Source organism: Gobius niger, assembly GCF_951799975.1.
Source record: "Gobius niger genome assembly, chromosome: 7".
Classification (NCBI taxonomy): domain Eukaryota; kingdom Metazoa; phylum Chordata; class Actinopteri; order Gobiiformes; family Gobiidae; genus Gobius; species Gobius niger.
In genome coordinates, this window is record NC_136858.1 from 13,108,429 (window position 1) to 13,129,243 (window position 20,815).

The following is a 20,815-nucleotide window of genomic DNA, read 5'->3' on the forward strand; positions in this document are numbered from 1 at the left end:
CAAATATACAGCACCAAACAAAAACAAAGCAGCGTGGCCTGAGCTGCAGCAGACACAAATCCCCCCCACACAACCCTCCGCGCGCCCCTCCTCTCCCCCTCTCCCGCGCACTAACCCTGCCACTTTGTTAATCATCACGCGTTTTGTTTTCCGCCGCGGCGCCGGTGACACGGGGCACGTCAGCGGTAACACGGGCGCGCGTAAAAGGAAAAAAAAGAAAAGAAAAGAAAGGAAAAGCCGAGCGGACGGACGGGCAGGCGGACGGGGGGCAAGATCGGCAGGGAAAGGGCTGTTGTGTGTGAGTGTGTGTGTGTGTGTGTGTGGGAGAGGGGGGGAAATAGCAGCAGCTTTAGGGCAAAAGTGCAGTGACGTGTGAAATTACTGCCCATGGTGCTACATATTGTACCAGAAGCTCCCAGCCCCAAAAAAAGTCACGCGCAAAAAAAAAAAGAAAAAAAAAAAGAGGGATCGTCCTCAAAGTTGTCCAGAGGCGAGTGGACCAAAACACGGCCTGCAATTATTATTAATTATTATTATTATTATTATTATTATTATTATTATTATTATTATTATTATTATTATTATTATTATTATTATTTAACAAAGCCTTAGCCTTCATGGTGAAAAGATGAAACGTCTGCCTACAGTGCAGATGACGACTTCAACAACCCTACTCTTATTATTATTATTTATTGTAGTAATAGTAGTAGTAGTAGTAGAAGTAGCAGTTGTTGTTGTAAAAGTTGTTGTTTTTAGAAGTAGTGGGACTAAGCGAAACGTCCACTAAACAACCCTGTACAAATGACGATTTGAGCAACCTTTCTCTATGATATTATTATTATTATTAATGTTGTTTTTGTTGCTATTACTGCTATTATTACTATTATTATTACTTCCATTCATCTTTACGCACGCAATTTATGTTACGTCGTTTCCGTTTGTGCGTAATTTCTACATTTAAAAATGCGCCATGACGAAACATTTTAAATCATTTTTTTTTGTTTTGTTTGAAGAATATCAAATCCTGTCCAGTGCCTTCCAAGCCGGCCCCACACCTCCCACACCTCCAAAAGGCCAACACTTTCCCTTTTCCCTCTTTTTTTTGTGTGTGTCCTTCTCCCCCCCAGACACAAAGCCTCAACTTTTTAAAATCCTGTTAGGCGAAAGCTTTTCTCCCTTTGTTTCGCCTTTGGATTGAGTCCCAGCGGAAGAGATTAAGCCGCCATAATTCAAGCTACAGTAGGCTTACGGGCCGACCTCTGACCCGGCCGGAGCGCGCAAGAAGCAGCAGCAGCAGCAGCAGCACTGTAGTTGTAGTAGTAGTAGTAGTAGCAGCAGTAGTAGTCCTGGTTTGGAGACGTGGAGGGAGAAGAGTGGAGTGGACGTGGCTCTGCCGTGCGTAAAAGCCTCTGTGTGAGCGCCATCTACAGAGCGCGCGCCGACAGTGTTGTTGGTGGAGGTGGTGGTGGTGAGGATGATGAAGAGGAGGAGGAGGAGGAGGAGGAGGAGGAGGAGGAGGAGGAGTGCACCTTACACCTCTGACCGTGCACTGGTAATAACAGAAGAAGAAAAACACGCCGAAGCTTTTTAGCGAATGACAAATGTTTCATGTTTTTTTTTCCCCACCCAAATTTCCAAATCTCAAACGGGTAAACGATCATCCAAACATTAATAATAAAGTGCAATTTCCCCCCCAAACTGTCTGATTATGTTATTTTGTAAAGAGTGGATGGGGACACTGTGTAATTTAGTCCTAATGGTTCTTATTGAAGGCTCGAGACAGGCCCAAAGCGCGGCTCAAGGCCATCATTTTACGCAGTTATTTAATTGCATAAATAAACGCCATTGTCTTCCGTCTCTTCTCGTCTTGTTTTAAAACCTTAAAGCTCACTTTGTACTTGAGGGATCACGAGGAGGCTGTCGTGTTTGCCCGGTCTCTTGACCTGAGAGTCCAATGAAAACATCTCCAAAGCGCCTCTTGCTTAAACAACGCGGCGCGCTGACAGTGGCTTCCCTCGCTGCTGTACCCCTGCCTTAATTTCCTTGATTCTTCACCCTAAAGTCTCATCATTTCCCATTCCGTCTCCCTCCCCTTCCTGGCTGTCGGATGCAGGGACCTCCTCATTTGAGCTGCAGTTTTTTCCTTTTTTTTTTTTCTTTCCTTTTTTTTTTTTTTTTACGTGGGCGAATCACAAAGTGTTGGAATCTATTGCCTTTGTCTGACAAGTCATCCATCTCTATGCGCGGGGATCTGTGGGCTGGAGGAGTGGGGAGGGGGATCTGTGACTGCAGCTTTTAGAAACAGACACACAGCGCAGCCTTTCATTCTCAGCCAAAGCTCTGCTCAGGCACAGCCCACTGTGAGAGGGGGGATCCCAGCTCTGTCCGGCCGCTCCGCTGTCATCTCGCCTGCGTCTGTTTTACGGCTCCGCTCGGATACTCAGCTCCAGGATTCAGAGGCTTTTTTTTTTCCACCCCCTCACGATGTGCGGGAGAGTCGAGCTGTGAGCCGCTCTGAGCCCATGTTGTTGTCGCTGCCGGTGCGCCGTGCACACGCGTGGGTCATGCTCTGCACCTGACACTGTCCCTCCTGACTCCAGACTCTGACCAGGGGCACACAGAACTCCGCCTGGCGCAGAGAACTTGTGGACCGCTCAAACACGGACTGTTTGACCGCTAACGTCGAGAGTCCTTTTTTTTACGCCTATTCAAGCTGCACCATCGAGGCGAGACGGCGACCTCAGTCGATTACCTTTCTTTCCTCTGCTATCCCATGGATATTCACTGCAAAGCAGACCCCTTCTCGGCGATGCACCGTGAGTATTCTCAACTAGTTTGCAGCAAAATGTTCGCGCTCCACCACGGCACCGTTTTCCCAAAGTGTTTTCGCTCCGAATGTAGCCTGAACATTATGATCGTTTTTTACATAGAATTAAATTATTACAAGTTTATTTTATTCATGCACCCCTGTCAAATGAGTCTATAACACTCGCCAGGTCGATAAATAATGATAATAACGAACGCTTAATTTCTTTGAAATGATCGCACACTCTGAAAATGTGAGTGCGTAAAAGGATTTTTTTTAAGCACTTTATTTTATTTTGAAATTCGTTCCAATCTGAAACACGTGTCTTTTCTCTAATAGTTTTTTTTAAATTATTATTTCTCAGTAATTATTATTTCCTATTTGTAAGCTCAAACACACCGCTCCCGAGTTTAATACAGACGTGTTTACGCGTTTATTATGAACATGTTTGTCACCTCGGCGCTGACAGTGTTTGTGGAGACAGGAGCTCGCTGTGTGTAAATGAACGTCACTCTATTCTAATGCCCTCGGACGTAAACACCTAAGTGCTATTTTCTCTTTTCTTTACCGAAATTAAATTAAAACAAAACAAAATAAAACGAAACACCGCCGTCCCCCCGCTCCACGTCTTTATTATGGACATGTTTTTCTTTTTATGCTCCATACGATATGGGTGAAGAAGAGGACCCGCGCGCGCTCTCTGCATTATTGATTCGTTCCTCATTCGCACCATTCGCGTTTGTAATATGAGTTATCAAAGCTCGCGTGAATTATTTACAATTATTGTGCGAGGAAAATTAAACAGGCTGAAACGTAATAGGAGCGACATGTGTTAGGCTGCAATGGAGCGCTGCGTGGCGAGAGGGGTGGACCTGGAAGCACCGGGAGCCTGCCTGGATCACCGTGACAAACAACGCAAATGCCCTGCTATATCCAAATACAGACATGTGTTTGCGATGAGAACTATTTCACTGCTTTTTAAAATTATTTATGAAGGGAAATAAATGACTGCTGTGTGCGTTGATGCATTTTAACTGACGACAGAACAGAGAAGTTGTTTTATTGTTTCAAACCCGAGCGAAATAATTACAGTATTTAGTACTTGCTTCATAGCACTGTGTAATTGTGTTGATAATTTTGATGACATTTTCAAATCTCCGGAATGACCTCAAAAGTTTTGCAACAAGTAACTGTGTGCGGGAATTAAATTAATTGAGAGAATAAGGAACAAATAATCGCGCGTAATGTGTGCGTAAAAGTGCGCGTTTTTAAATAAAGAATCGTACATGTTTTTTGCTGGCATTTCCAAACCGGCTGCATTGATTCTGATAAAATGTTCAACTCAGAACCAAGTGGAGCCAGGACTAGACCAAGACCGAAACCAGGTCTAAAAAAAAAAAAAAAAAAAATCAAGACTAAAGCAGGTGATTCCAAAGCGTGTGGAACAACGTGGGATTTATGGTGAAAATAGGAAACACAATCCGCGCGTAAAATAAAAAGAAAAAAAAAACGTGTGCGTAAAAGTGCGAGTTTTGGGGGATGGAAAATGTTAAGCGTATGTGTTCCAAGTTTCCAGACCGATCGAAGTTTGAACAGGTGAAATAAAACCAAACTAAAACCCGGCGAGTTAAATGGGCTGATCCCGACAACGCTGTGGTTTACTGTGTTTTTTTGTTTGTTTATTGTATGTGTTGAACCGACAACGGTGCCCGTGACACTGGGGTCTGCAGCAGGTATGTAATGTTATGCTTCCCCCCCCTCTTGTGTTGCTGTTGTATCCCACGCAGGGCACGGCGGTGTGAACCAGCTCGGCGGGGTGTTTGTGAACGGCAGACCCCTCCCGGACGTGGTGAGGCAGAGGATAGTGGAGCTGGCCCATCAGGGCGTGCGGCCCTGCGACATCTCCCGACAGCTCCGGGTCAGCCACGGCTGCGTCAGCAAAATCCTCGGCAGGTAAAAAAGGGAAAAAATAAAGAAAAGGGGGGGGGGGGGGGGCTTGTGTGTGAAAGAGAGAGCGTGTCAAACATCAATCTTTAGAGCGCACTGTTCGGTTACAGCAGGCACATCTCACCCCCTTTCCCCCCTTTTTGACTTCCATCACAAAACGCCTTAAAACGTGTTTCTTTACAGCTAAACGTTAAGAGTATGTAAACTTAATGGATGAGTAAAACTAGAGTTCGCTTTTGGGGAGGGGGGTGTGTGCACGTTTGTTTTATTTTCATCGTGATTTAACTTGATAATTTATGTTTTAAAGGGACTATACCTCATTTTGAACCCTTTTCGTCCAAATGTGACGAAATGGGTTTTGTTTTTTTTTACCGCCACGGCCATCCTTCGGAGTCACTATCTGACGAAAAAAAAAAACTTTTTCGTCACATATTGTCTATTTGGGTTGACCATACACAGCATCAACAAATCATAATGCGGCGCAAACTTCACAAATGACTACTTATGGGGCAAAAATGATGTCACCCTACAATAAGAAAAAAAATGTCAGGTATAGCTCCTTTAAATATTTTTTTTTCTCTTTACGCATTGTAAACCACACTTTATCGGCGTCACACCATTCGACATGAAAGCGTAGAAAAAAAGTAAAATAAAGTCTAGGACGCTCTTTTTGATCCCAAATGCTGAGAGTAACTTCTCAACTATATTTCTCCCTAGCTATCAGAAGTCATTTCAGAGGTACTCCCCTTCCACACAACACAGTAAATGTTCACATTGTGTAGCTCTCACACTGTTAGGAGTCACGGTGGCATGTGGTGCATGCTGCTTCAAAAGCCAAAACTCCTCTGTGCCCTTTGTTCTGTGCGTCTCACTGTTTGAATAAATAAGTAAACCAAGCCTTAAGTGCTCACTCTTAGGTTAAGGACAAAAAAAAAAAAAAAAGAAAGAAAAAGAAAAGAAAAGCACATGCACACTCCAGTTTCTGAAACCGCTCACTCCGGTAAACTGTCTTCCCCTTCCCCCTCCTTCCCCTCCCTCCCTTTTCCTTCTTTTGCGCAGGTACTACGAAACCGGCAGTATTAAACCCGGAGTCATAGGTGGCTCCAAACCAAAGGTGGCGACCCCCAAAGTGGTGGATAAAATAGCCGACTACAAACGCCAGAACCCCACCATGTTCGCGTGGGAGATCAGGGACCGGCTATTGGCGGAGGGCGTGTGCGACAATGACACAGTGCCCAGCGTGTCATCCATCAACAGGTAGGCCCACAGTGGCTTTATATTCGAGAAGAAGCGGCACAAGTAAAGCTGCTGCAAAAATGTCATTCTAAACTTTCGACAAGGAAACGGGATGCAACGCCTCATCTTCACAACAAGGCGTTTCTTCATTGATCGGGATTTGTCGCGATTCTCCACCTACAGTAACCCCCACAGAAACCACATTTTCTCCGTGAATAACCATTGGATAAAATATACATATTATTAATATAGATGCTTGTGCCTAATATACCAAACAAAATAAATCTGTCTCTATCATTATCCAGATTTTCCAGCTGAAAATGTAGTCACTTTTGTCATTTTTACGCATGCGTTATTTCCAAACGAAAGGAAAGGAAAGGCGCAACGCAGTATTTCCTTATATTTATGTCAGCAACATACAGCAAAAGAATCAAGTTGATATCTCTAAACTTGAATTAGCAGCGTCTCGCCAATAAGAGGATACTGGGGATAGTTTTTCTCCTTGGCTCTCTCGCTCACACACGTCCACCATATTATTTACTGATAATATGCCGGAGTTATCGCGGTGCCAAGGAGCTGGGGTGGTCTCTCTCTCTTTCTCTCTCGCTCTCCTTCTCCCTTTCTTTCTCTCTCTCTCGCTCCCCCCTCTCTGTGCAAGTTGCAATTCAATCCCCACTGCGGCCCTCCAAACGAGCGCGCGAGGAGAGATCACATCTGTCTCGATAAAAACCGATCGATAGCGCGTAACCAGACCCAGAAGCAGAGGGAAATACCCAACAAAGCCGTTCAATACGCGGACCACACTGCGACACGACAGCGCTCCGGCAGCACCAGCACCCGTGTATATATATATACCCCCCTCCTATAACCGCCCTGCATTAGCGCCAAGTCCGGGCAAAGTGGCGCGTAATGGTTTTGTTTCGCCTTTTACGCACGGGGAAATTACCAAGCAGGATTGAGAGACAAAGGGAAGGGGGGGCGCGAGTGACCTTTGGCGCGCGCATACGTGTCGAATAATTGCATATGAGGCTAAAAAATGTCAAAGTGATAACGCGGGGACGTTGTTGGGCAAAAGTGCAACGCGCGTAATTGTCGGAGTATATTGGAAGATGGCTTGTGAAATTAATGCGTTTTGATATTTTTTTGACGCAAAACAGGAGGTGACCTTTGTGCACGCGCACGTATAGGCCTGTATCATATAAGAGCATATACTGTACACGCTCGTTTCACTGCCAAAAAATGTAAATGATCTCAGTGGACATTTCAAGACCAATGGTGCGCACGCGTCATTGCGGCAATATTGAGAGATAGCGTGGGAAATTTTGGGAAAGTCGAATTCAAAACGGGCTTTAAACTGTAAAGATTATTCAACACATATTGTTTTTTTCCTATGTGTGTTAGTGAAATATCTGAGGGGGAAAAATGTTGTGTGTAAATAGTTGTTTTTGCCACTGGGTAAAGTTTTCCCCCTTAAAGGCCTTGTACCTGACTTTTGTTTACGAACAACCAAAGAGCTGGCATTAGCACCTCTGTTTATTTATTTTGTTAGCTTAGGTCAAAACTCATTCCTAACTTTCCTAACCAGGCAAGTTCGTTTAATAATTAGACCAACAGCACAAATGTCTGTTTTTGTTTTTTTTTACAATATACTGATATTATTGATTCCACGATTCCGATGAAGGGGGTAAAACAATAACAAAAAAAACAACAACAATCAGGTCGAAACTCTCTGTGTGTCCTAAAGTATTAAAATCTAAAAAAGGAAGAAAAAAAAGAAAAGAAAAAAAGCTAACTTGTAGCTCCACACGATTCGGAGTTGATAAGTAGGCACCTCTCTGTCCCTGTAGAAGCCACACAGAGCAGGAGAGAATTAAAGAAAAAAAGCCTGAAGCATGTGGGGAGAGAGAGGGATGGAGAGAGAGAGGGGGGGAGAGAGAGAGAGAGAGAGAGAGAGAGAGAGAGAGAGAGAGAGAGAGAGAGAGAGAGAGCGAGAGAGAGAGAGAGAGAGCGACGTGTGTGTGGTGGTGGGGGGGAAAGCACGGGAAAACGCCAAAGCCCCATAGTGCACAGCGCCAGTGATGAACTTTGCTTAGGAGGCACTGTTCCAGAGAGTTGGTCATCGGCATTACATTTTAATGAGGCCAGCCGAGTCTCATAACACGTCCAGCAGCTAAACGCGCGGCGAGAAGCGCGAGGAGTGGTTGGTGGAAGGCAAAAGGCGCGCGGGATTTTCTTCTTTCTTTCCTTTTTTCCCCCTCTCTCTCTCTCTCCTTTCTTTTTTTTTTTTTTTTCCTTTGACACGTTATTACGGGAACGAGGCGCGTCCGTCGTATAATGGATCTGCGTGGCGCTGCGTCTGCGTTCAAACCTGTTGTTCGCGGACTAATCACTCGTCATCACGCTGGGAAACGGCATTAGGCTGATTCCGACGTCCCACCGCGATGTGTTTTTGTCGCGAGAATGTTATATAGCTGGAGATATTAGCGATGCTTGTGTAGTCATCTTTTTTTTAAATAACACTTCAGCTGCATGGCGATGAAAGCACTGGTGCCATAATGTCCACATCTTTATATTAAAACAGGCCTTCAAATTGTCTTGAGTATGTAGGCCTGGTAATCTCAAGCAACACACATATATATATATTTAAAGCTTCTTCAAATGATAGGCCCATAGTCTGATTCTATTTCTATTATTATTTTTTTTAATTTGTAGTCGTTAATTATGACCCCATTGAAATCCAATCATGCACATGTACTGTACAGTTAACAGTTTTGACTGGGGTGCACAATGTGTACCGTCGTTATTAGACATATTCATAACACAAATTACAAAATGTTTTTGCATTGTTCAAAAACAGTAAAAAGGATATATATATATGTTTTGTGCTTCTTCTTTTGCACCTTAACGCTGCCATTTTCTGGTCTTGATTGAATATTTGAAAACCTCTTATTGAATCACCAATGCTTTATTATTAATTGCGTTTCAGGAATGATTTCACATTTTTCATATTAAGGAGAGACCTTGCAAGCAATTTTTATATATATAAATATATGCTAGAAGCAGGTTTAGGGCCAGGTTGCTGTTTTAACATATACACTTTAACTGCAGAAACAAAGACATATAGTCTAATCTACACAAAAACATGTTTTATGAAAGCACTGATTCAAACATTCCATCATTGATTCAAGTGCTTTTTTTTCTCCCTCACACATTGGGGCGACAATATCTCCACTTATAGATTGTTTTAGGAGGACCTACTTTACTCAAAGACCGAATCATGTATTATAAAAACTCTTTGTAATATGTCAAGAAAAAGAAACAATACATGGCTCTAGCCATTATTCAGAATTTGCTGCAACAAGTGACGATAATCGATATCTTGCGATACATTTCCCCTCTCATATTCATGTCAGTAACAGCAAACATTCTAAAGCCAAACCTCATAAATGCATTTCACTTTTCTTTATCCACCTGCAGAGTCGCCCCAAAAAACTGTACGTTGCATAACCAAAGTCTCCGGTTTCGCGCGGTGGTCCGTTTTGCGGTTTCACTACACTCCTGACCTCTGCTCCCTGCGCTAAAGAGGATGTCCTGGCTTTAAACACATTTTTCCTGCATGAATTATTAAAGATTACACAGAGGCTGGGGTTGCACACACACACACACACACACACGGCTGTTTTCGCCGCGGTTTGACCACGCGGAGTGGAGTTACCGCCCGCCCCGTACACCTCCCTACAGAAGCTTCAATCATATCGATCCGGGTTTTAATATTTCTTTGGGGATATTTTTCTCTCTCTCTCTCTTTCTCTCTTTCCATAGTCGTTAATTCAGGCCCGCTCCACAATTGCTTATTCAATAACACTTGGAAACAAAGTCCTTGGATTTATGCCCCGCGAGGTCAGATAACTGTTGTGAGGAGATGTTGGAAATTCAAATAAAATATTGACGACTGTTTGGCGAAGGAGGGAGGGGGTGGAGGGAGATATACAGGGCTTACTGTACGTGCATTTGACCCGCGGGGAGGGGAGAGTTAACCCGTTGGTCGACGATGTGCCTCTGTGTAAAGGTCGTCCCAAGTGAGAACGGCGATATGCAGCCTGTCACTCAGACGTATCTTATAATGATGCTGTGAAGTCCCCAAAGCAGAGCGGAGCTTAGACTTTGAAATGGACAGAATTCAAGATGTGGTGTTTCGAGAGAAAATTTCAGATATAATATCATTCGATGACTCTTCACCCACGTGGCAAAGGATTATTGACAAGTTGTTGGGACACCTAGAGTAATGCCACTATGTTTGAAGAAGAAAGCTGCAATACCACTCTGACTGTGAGCGAGTATTTCATCCAAAATTCAAGAAAGGAAATTCGGAATTAAAACACATTCTCCGAACTATATTCACAGGTTGTAGGGAGTAAGTGCCTGAACTATATATATATATACTATATATGCTGTATAGCTGTCAACTAAAATGCAGTTACTGAAGCTGGAAACCGCAAACCTCTGAGTTTTCAATCCAATGTGGCACAAGGGAGCGCTTTGAACTCCAGTGTGCTTCAAATAAAGCCGTATTTTCCAGATTTCATGATAGTAGAACAACTTACTATTGCCGCGTCATGCAAACGATATTTTTTTTTTAAATTCAGTGATGAAGTTTCAGTGCTTTTTTTAAAGTTAATCCGGCGTGTCTTCCTCAACATAGAGAAGAGTGAATAACAATACAAAATGTGCACACAACAATTTGTCAAATGAAAACAGAGTTTTGAAATGTGCCATGCGAAGATTGAACGTCAACTTCGGCAAATGAAATACGTTTTGAAGCCATTTGTGAGGGCAAGTCATTTACTAAAGCCAGTTGAAATGGTTATATCGCTGTGTCGTAGCGGATTATTGTGAATTGTGCACAGATAACGTGATAGATTAAGCAACATCAGTACGGTACGGGTTATATCAGTGTAGCTACGAGAACAACCTTAAATTTATCATGACAAGCCCCATGACTTTATAATTCATTTAAAATCATACATAAACAATTGCCGTTTTGATCCTCCACAAGTATACGCCATATCCTCACATGTATTTGCATTTGATCATAAGCTTGGCTAATAAAAACAATGAAATCTATGGACCAAAATTAATTCCAAAGGCTTTCCACAATCAGTCCCACCTTCCAGCTCCCATGAAGATGATATTTTAACCCCAATTTTGTATTCACCATTTAACATATGGCAATGTCTAAAAAAAAAAGATCTTCCTGCCTGTTACGTTCAACCCGTAGCTGCACCATTCACTCCTCCGCTATCCATCCTTTAACTTTCTCTGGCGGAGCCCTAATCAATACGCCGTGATCCTCCTTGAGCCTGCCTGGAGGGAGGGCGAGAGCGGTGGGGGTTCAATGGACTGCTATAACATCTCTCTACACAGCCTTACCTGAGAGAGAGAGAGGAGAGGAAAAATGAACTGAGACGAAGCTAAGATGAGCTATGAAAGAGTTTTATTGTGGAGCGGACAGTGTGTAGAGAGAGGAGATCGACTTGGAGAGGCCTAGCTGTAGCGGCTGGGGGGAAAAGGGAAGGCAAGGTAAAGAGGAGGAGGAAGGGGAAGGGAAGGGGAGGGGGGGAGCTTGCGGGGTGGTGTAGTGGGAGCAGATTATTAGACTTGGCCAGGTAGAGCCAGTGAAGCTGATCATTGAGGTGAATTGATGTGATTTCATGCTTTGTTTGCAAGATCATTCGGAGCAAAGTGCAATGAAGACTTTCCCGTTGCCAGATCACATCTTACTGCCACGGCGGCGGCCCGACTTTATCATATTTTCCAGACCCCCCCCTCCCAGAGGAAAAATCCAAGCCAGATTGAATCCACCAAGCCAGGTAGAGATTAGGCCCCGAAGCCCCGATATTGGTTATTGGGTGACTGGGAAGGGGGGTTCCCCAGTATACGGACGTAGAATGGAAGGCTCTTAGCACGAGTACCGCACAGGCACATAAGGGGCAGTGAATGGACATTGGGTATCATGGGGTTCCAAAATAGCGTAATGCCATTGATTGATTTCGGTGTGTTCTTTACTTTACCAGGATTATCCGCACCAAAGTCCAGCAGCAGTTTCACCCGTCACCCGATGGATCTGTGACGCCGCTGTCCACGCCGGGGCACACTATAGGTAAGACAAATTTTTGTATTTACAATTTGGTTGATTGAATAGCTTTTATTAGGAATTTGAAAGAAAAAAAAAAGAAAAAATCATGGTATCACTTTATTTTACACTACCTTGATACATTGTACCTAACTATATTTAGTACACTGTAATGTGCTCTGTAACAATCAGTAATAACTTGTACCTATGGGTTACATACACAATGGAATAACTTGTATTAGTACTTTGTAATAGGACACGAGACCCTTTAGGGCTTAAGGTTAGGGTTAGAGTTATGTCTTATTACATTATGTACCTACAAACTACAAATACATATTGTGTATCTAACCCATAGGCACAAGTTATTACACATTGTTACAGAGCACATTACATTGTACTAAATGTAGTTAGGTACAATGTATCAAGGGTACTGTAAAATAAAGTGAAACCGTGATATAGCCTACCAAATTCACACAGATATTTTGGTTATTGACAGACAATAGATTACTGTTAAATCGTTTTACATATTCACACAGGAGAACGTTTTAAAATTGGGGTTAAAAAAAAAGTGTCCAGCACATGAGCTCAACCAAAATATCCACCAAATGCTAACAATTAGCATACTTTCTTAGCCTCATTTTGGCTAACCTTAACACAAAGGTTGTAAGCATTTTGCACATATATATCAACTACTACTACTAGCCTACTTACTCCCACTATCATCTCGACTCCTACTACAACTTGTACAAAGTTAAGTGCAATACTCTCCCAAGCTCCCAATAGAGTTCGGGAAATTCCACAGTTACCATGGAGATCTGCCATCTTTGCAGCTGTTAGCCTACATTTCCATTGATCAACATTAGCTAAAAACAGTACAAAAAGTGGAGAAAAACAACCCTGTTTGCTGCTAATGCCATAATGCTTAGTGATATAACGTCACATTCCCGAACTCTATTGGCACCTGTATTTACGTCAAACGAGCAGTAGCAACAACTGTCCCAACTCGAAACTTTGGGCGAATCCCCATAACCTCATCTAACTCCTCTCGTTTCACAGTCCCCAGCACGGCCTCGCCTCCAGTGACCAGCGCTTCCAACGACCCCGTGGGCTCCTATTCCATCAACGGCATCCTGGGCATCCCCCGCTCGAACGGCGAGAAGAGGAAACGGGATGATGGTGAGCTTTATAAAGGGGACGGAAAAAAATAATAATAGAAAGACAGCCCACAAGACGACCCTGTTTTAGCGTATTTTTCTGTAATTCTTGCCTCCTACTTTTCTCTGAGGATGGCGTTTATGACAGCGCGGCAGGCCGAGTGTGTGTCTCCACCCCCCCCCCCCCCTTATGTCTCCGGTGACTTGTTATGTTGTATAGCAGTCTGGCTTGTGTTGCGATTCAATCAGATTTTCTTGATGCCCCCAACGTTTTTACCATACGCCTACGCCAGACCGGCAGCATCTCAATTTGAGGCTAGAGACGCACCCCGCCTGATCCCAGATAGCTGTCATAGCGGAGCGTAATCCCACACACGGCGAGAGCTCGAGGGGGGTGTTTCGCAACAAACAGCATGCCCATCTAATATGGCTCCATCAGTAGCATACAAGCTAGCATAGCGTAGCGTGCAGATAGAGTCCACCTTGAAAACGAACTAAAACCGAAAATTTCGTATCACCGACTCAAGTGGGTGCATACAGTTTATATCCTCTTACAAAGCCCAGGAGGTTTCCACAGTAGAAAAGGATTCTCAAGCTGTACAATCTGTACTGGGTTGTTTTAGCGTTAACCAGAACAGTCCAAGCGAAATGTCCTTCACAATAAAACTAGCCAGTGGTGGTCAAAGTACTTGATTTCATTACTTGAGGAAAAGTACCGATAGTCAAATATTACTCCAATACAAGTAAAAAATGGGCAGTCAAATTATTACTGATGTGAAAGTACTGAAGTAATACACAAATCGGTATAAAAAAGTGCTGAGAATAGTGAAATTTGCGGCTCCAAAACGACGGGGACAAACTTTCTTCCTTGTTATGAGTCTGTGGCTCTGGCAGTACACCTGCACACCGCCACCTACTGTTGTGGAGGATGCATCACAGGGTTTTGAATAAGATACCTTTTCCATTAGAACCTTTAAAGACTTGCAGTAAAGTAAAAGTAATAAGTTCTCGACAAATTGTACAGATGACGACTTGAGAGCCTCTTTGTTTTTTACTAAAGAGTATTGGCCAATGCTTTATATATGACAAGAAACAGGAAATTTACACTAGTTTACTGTAAAAGAAAAAAAAAAAAAAGAATATTTTTCACAATCGAAACAGCTAAAAACTGTAGATTGAAATAGGCGATTAGTTGGAATCACTGACAGAAGCAATGTCACAGTTTGTGATGCCCGTGCTTTCTGCTTCTCCAAAAGTACATTCAAAATGAAGCCATCGGAAATAACTCATTTTCATTGTCAGCCATATACAGTGCAACAGTATATTAGGCCGGGGCAGTGGCAGCCAAATGAGTGTATCTCCGTTCACAGATTATATCCGGTGTGGATTCCTCATTCGGAGGCGAGGCGAGAGAGTGGACACACGCTGCCTCAGGGCTAATAGATTATCGGTTGTGCAAACAATTGGCTTTTTTAATGCCTCTGAATTAACATGTCCCTGGTGGAAGGCTGAACAGGTGTAGGAACAGACCGGAGCAGGCAGGCAGGCAGGCGGGGAGGGAGGGAGGGAGGGAGGGGATGACTATGTGCGCTCGTCTATGTGTGTTTGTGTGTGTGCGTCTATGTGCTTACGATGCCATGTTGTGGTTGAAAATGATCTCAAAGAGCATTCATCAAAACAGGCCACTTCCTCTTTATGTTTCTGTCTCTGTAGTTCTCTGGAGTGGCAACCACTTGGATGGGAGGAAAATAGGACATTGTAAGTGCCAGTTAGACACTCTTCTCCTCTTGCTTTGGTCACTATCATCTCTGTCTATCCTGTCTTCTACTGCTGCTGCTGCTGCTGCTGCTGCTGCTGCCGCTGTTTCCATGCTGTTCCAGCGTATTACAGGGGTTTTCCGATAAATCATCTCCAGAGAAATTAAATACATTACGCTAAAATGAGTGGAAAAATCATGTTTTCCGTGTAATGGCATGCTAGTCAATACACAATCATGCACAGTGTGTTCAATTTTAAAGCACTGGTGTCATGAAACGACAGCTATAAGGCCAGGTTTGAAAAGGTTTTATTAAGCTGAACAAGATTTACCACAGAAAATAGACTGGAATACAACATCTCAGCAGTCTGATCACACATTTGGGTAGCTTTTGATTGCACGCAGCGTGTAAGAACACCGTTTTGGATCGTTGATGCAACAGAACAGCCATGTATTACACAATCGAACTTGCTGAGGTTTTCTTGACTTGGAAGACAACGTTTCGCCTCAAACTATGTGGCTTCTTCTATAGGCTGGCGGCTGTGTGTCACAAGGTGTAGTTGGGGGCTGTGACACACACGACAGCAACGGCATTTTGAAATCTCCACAACCACAAAGCAATCTCTGCCAAAGAAGCTACATTTGAGACGAAATGAATGTTGTGAGTCGAGAAAATCCAGCTGGTTTGATTAACTGAACTTAAAAAAAAAACATTTACCTGGATGTTGTATCTTGCTCTTGACCTAAAAACGACAAATTGCTGTAAATTAACATTGTGAAAAATTGCAGAAAAGCACTGTCAATATCAGTACTGCTTTGCATTGGTGGGCTACAATTTCCCAATAATTCATAATGGAAAACTCACACAATGTATACACGTACAATTACTATACATTTCAAGTTCTTTACTAAATGTTATTAGTTTTGTGACACACCTCTGTCTTTCTCCATCCTGCTGTGAAGGGGATTTTACTCTCAAATGTCTTTCCTATTTGTTTAAACTTGATTGCTCAATCTCTTAACGCATGCCTGTTATCCTGTCTAAATTACCCTTGGCTTTGTTATGTTTTTCTTTTTTCCGGTACATCACTGTATATCACTGCTGTTGTTTGCTGCTGGTTTGGCCGGAGTGGCTGGGTCGGTGGTTGCCCTTTGCTCCGGCAGAGGGTCCCATTAAGAGGTGGCTGTAGAGATAATGTAGTGTGACACGCGTTATGTACACCGTGCTCGGCGTACAGGACCCGCTCAGGGACAGCGGCGCCATCGCAGCCATTCATCTGGCCTTGTCATGTCCGGCCGCAAATTAACAGCGGTGGACGCAATCATCGGGAGGGGGCGGGGTGGTATATCTACAAAAAAAAGGGAGGGGCTTGGAGTTGTAAGCAGGAAGTGGTGGACATGGCGAGGGGTTCAGCTAGCTTGATGTTGACGATCCCGGAATTGCATTGAGCTGTTTGGCTTATATGCATACGTCCAGATCTCTTGATGTGTTACAGATTTTTCTCAGCTAAATCTGATGGCAAATATGTTGGCAACATTCGTAGTTCATAATATGCTCTTAATATCATTTTCATTCTAAACAGAACCCTTGGCATTACAGATTGAGAGTCAAACAATTTTTATTTACCTCAACCTTGATCTTTGTTGCCATGCTGTGACATCATCTGCATTCTCTCAGTATCAGGTGTTGGTAGGTTCGCTTTGTGGCCGGCCCATTTCATTCCATGTCAAAAGACTAATGGCTGAACCTACCAATTGTTGCCCCAAAAAAGGACCAGGGTTGTACATCATATACTATGACCTAACAGGGGGTTCGGGGGGCGTCCTCACGGAAATTTTTGTTGGAATTTATAGTTTGTTTGTTTTTTTGCCATTTTGAAAGTACTTTAATAGGTATCTGATCTCTGATGTGTGTCATCATATTCATCAATGTCATGGTGAGGGCCAGAGGTTCTTTGCAAGCGGGCTAGATTTTGCCCCTGAGCCTGACGTTGCCTAATACATATGTACTCCATTGCCAGGCCTTGCGCATATTTATTCATTTTTCTTAAGCTTTACTAATCTGTGCCTTCATTATGTTTAAATCATGAACGAAATAGGAAAGTTGTTGGACACATTTTGTTAAGATGGAGCAGGTGAAGGCAACGTAAGGCTTGGGTGCCAATTCTGGCCCAACCAGCGTATGTCCTCCGTCCATGAAATACGATTGAAACACTTTGACTATCTTGATCCATTTGTAGATTGTAATACATCAGATTTTGTCCCAGAATGTTGCAATTCCAATATATCTTCAAGAAAGTCCTATCTTTTTTTTTTTTCATATTGATCATTATTCCATACGTTGTCCTAACATATATAGCTTCACGTGCTTCCCCTGACATTCTGCACCGCTTACGATTCTACAGGGGAAAGCTATTAATTCACAAATTAACACCCTCCCCATACACGTACTACATCGCATATATTCTACCCTGGATGTGCGAGCCATCGGAAAAGACAAAAGAAATAGCCTTAAGGGGGGAAAAGAAGAGAGCCTGCTTGGAGATTGCTTTGCATGTCTGCGAGCACCCATACCAATTATACCGGCGCTGAGGAGAGTGTGTCTCAATGCAACCCCCCCCCCCCCCCCCCCCCCCCCCTTCAAACGGCTCCCCACCCACCGCCCTGAGTCTACCCATAGCCAGATTTATTTGTGTATCTCATTACGGGAAATGGAATGTTGTCCCTGCCAAATGCATTAATAGCGAGGTGAAGAAATTAGCCTCTTCTGCAGCAGGCCAAGTCAGTTTTATACCTATACGGAAGGAGTGGAAGCCAAAAGGGAGAGACGGGGAAGAGAGGAGAAAGACAGGGCCAGCCAGGTGACAAGCGCTGGAGATGGAGGTCTGTGCATTGCCAGAGAAAAATTGGGTATGTGGTGAAGGGGGGAAAGCTCAACAGTCGCGCCTAAACCTCAAAACCATGCTCTTGTTCTGGGAAGTAAAAGTTCCATTGCCTTTTTTTTGGAAAATTCAAACAAGTTAGAGTCTGTTTTTTAAAACCTAAAAAAAAATGTTGATTTAGCTTGATGTAGGCCGGTGGTTCTCGTCATCACCCGATATGATGACGAGCCACGACCAAAAAAAGAATTCAATTTGGTATATCTGAACAAAATCAGTCTTAAATAAGCATTGAATGAACCCATTTAGCTGAATCGTGATCAAAACTACTGACCACCATTCATTTTAATTGACTCTGGAAGGTATTCATACTTTGATATTTGAAGGGAACCAATTAACTAAATGGTTTATAAATTGAGTGAAACATTCTCGTCAAAAATATTATTTGTTTTATGACCATGAGTTACTGCATAGCTTTTTTTCTTGTTTAGTAAGTCTGCCCAGGGCACCACATTGGCTAGGTCCGGCCCTGCATATAGTATAAAACAGACATGTCATAATTTCTCTGTAAAAATATGTAGATTTTGAAGCATATAGTAACATACAATTTAGATGATGTTGCTTGACTCATGATTTAAACACAGGCTTTAATTTAGCTTTAGTTAATGCTTAACCGTTCGTAGTTAATCAGTAGACCCGGTAACTCGGCAAAGCAAGGTCCAGGACGCTATTGTAAAAGACACTGTGCCTGCATTTCCAACAGGCACATACACATTTATATATGACTCATCTTAACCATTGCTTAATATGTTCAAATTCAAATCACCATGAGTGCTTTCCTCTCCTGACACACATACCGTAGGCCCACCATCAGCATCTCTGCCTGCTGGTAGCATTCCTGAAATATTACAGGAAAACGGTGTGTCTTAGCTTTCAAATTTAGACTTTTTTTTTTTGGGCTGTATTTTCCCCTGATTGCTCCGGCTCCGCTCGTGACCTCCGGCAGGTTGATGTGACCCCGGCGTTAGTTTGGAGGAGGGCTCTGGGGAGGACAGGCCTGAGCGGGAGAGCTGCGCTGATGAATTAGCCTGCGACGCCAAAGGTCAGGAGCTGTGATTGTAAGCGTGGGCGTGGGATGAGCGGGCGGATGAGTATATAGGAGAAAAAAAACCTCAAGCAAAGACAGGTTCCCTCCACACGTTCAGTAGGACTTGCGAGGACTAAATACTACTTTTGATCTGATCCAATTGCGACGTTTGGCTCATGGGGACGTAACATTGTTCAGATTTTGACAGTACTTTTTCCCTATTGGAAGTCAGGTTCCATTTATGTGCTGGGTTTCCCCCACCCATCCAAAACATGCACAATAGGCTAATGTTTGAAATAGGTTTTTGTTTAGATTTCTACAATGCCATTCATTCAGTGAAAATGACTCCGAAAGCCTTTACTGTAATGACTATTGTGATATTTCACAACATTATAAAGTCGAGCTTAGTAACATTGATTTCTTCATGATCTCTGCACTAAAATGGAGCAAAGGATCATGGTCTATGTAGTTTACAGCAACAAAACGATTGCCATTTGACACGAGGAAATATATTGATATTATAAAAGTTGAAATCCCTTTTATTTTTCCTACAGACATTGAATATATGAAAGCATTTTGTCATATTATTTGTGTACATTTTTTACATCCTGGGTTTTGAGGCTCCATTGACAAAAGCAGGGATGTTTTATTCTAAACATTTGACCCATCCTTCAGCCGACATTGCCCAATATTTGTTTGGCTCCGATCCATTTTTGATATTGCCGTCGTCCACAGCATTATCTCCTAACACACATAGCCCGTTTGGAGGTAAGAGTATGGATTTGGAACCCGCTCCCGTTACCCTTGCTTGACTAGCCAAGCCAGTCGGCGACAATGAGCCAATAGAGGATGACTTATAGAAAATAAATGCATCCAGGGAGGGGAAGGTAATGACGAGTGCTATGATGGTCGTGATGGGGCTGTGCGGGAGAAAAGCCCAGGTTTGAGAGGGGCCACCGAGCGGAACATGGACACAAGAAAGCTGTTAGGGGGCCCCAACAAAAGGGCCCCCGTACAGCATCTCATCCCCCCGACCCCCACCCCCCCCCACTATCCATGCCCTTTCTTGCTTTACCTTGATCTCCAGGCTTATTTCAGGTCATTAGGATCAACAATATCTTTGCAACTCGGTCAAGCATTACCTAATAAGGAGTAGGTATAGGATCCAGTCTATTCAATGCTTACACACTTATGACAGTTTTATATCAGGATATTCAATTGCAAGATCGATTTTGTTGTTGACTACCTCCACCATGAAAGAAACGTATAGCTTGGTCGGTAATTTTTAAAAAGTTAATACTAAAATTTTGCATGTTCTCCCCGTGTCTGCGTAGGTTTCCTCCGGGTACTCCGGTTTCCCCTACCACTAAAAACATGTACAATAGGCCAGGATGTATGAGAGTGTGTTTGAGAGTGCGCATGGGGGACGACGGATGAAAATTAGCCTAAGGCTACAATCCGGTGTGGCTTGTTCATTAACTTGCACTGTCCCTACCAAATAAACCATAAATAAAATAAAATAAATAACTAAAGACCATTCAGTTGCTAGAAGTTAGCTTTAGCCTTGCCAACATAACACTAACTATTCCTTACTATCCAGCTCTGTGATTCTCAAATGATTAGATTTTTAAACTTACTTTAAGCCTAACTTTATAGTGACTCATTATTTACTTATTTAAAGCAATACTGAGGAACTTGTTTACCTTAATAAATCCTTTCCGTAGTCCCTCTGGGGGTAATACAAATGCAATACACGAATAGAGTTCGGGAATGTGATGTCATATCGCTAAGCATTATGGGATTAGCAGCATTTGTAA

At 43.1% G+C, this 20,815-nt stretch overlaps 1 protein-coding gene across 9 annotated transcripts in view; it reads left to right on the top strand.

Annotated features, from left to right (window-relative positions):
• Positions 1-2,262: 2,262 nt before the first annotated feature.
• pax2a (paired box 2a) overlaps positions 2,263-20,815 on the top strand; it is a 44,903-nt gene continuing 26,350 nt past the window's right edge. The window contains exons 1-7 of one of the 9 annotated variants that reach the window (XM_079559958.1): positions 2,267-2,816; positions 4,582-4,759; positions 5,471-5,491; positions 5,813-6,010; positions 12,064-12,149; positions 13,179-13,298; positions 14,990-15,034. In XM_079559958.1, the coding sequence (XP_079416084.1) occupies positions 2,774-2,816; positions 4,582-4,759; positions 5,471-5,491; positions 5,813-6,010; positions 12,064-12,149; positions 13,179-13,298; positions 14,990-15,034 (691 nt within the window). In that variant the 5' untranslated portion in view covers positions 2,267-2,773. Of the gene's footprint in view, positions 2,817-4,581; positions 4,760-5,470; positions 5,492-5,812; positions 6,011-12,063; positions 12,150-13,178; positions 13,299-14,989; positions 15,035-20,815 lie in introns of all 9 variants that reach the window. The other 8 variants (XM_079559959.1, XM_079559962.1, XM_079559963.1 and 5 more) reach the window with 8 other exon arrangements.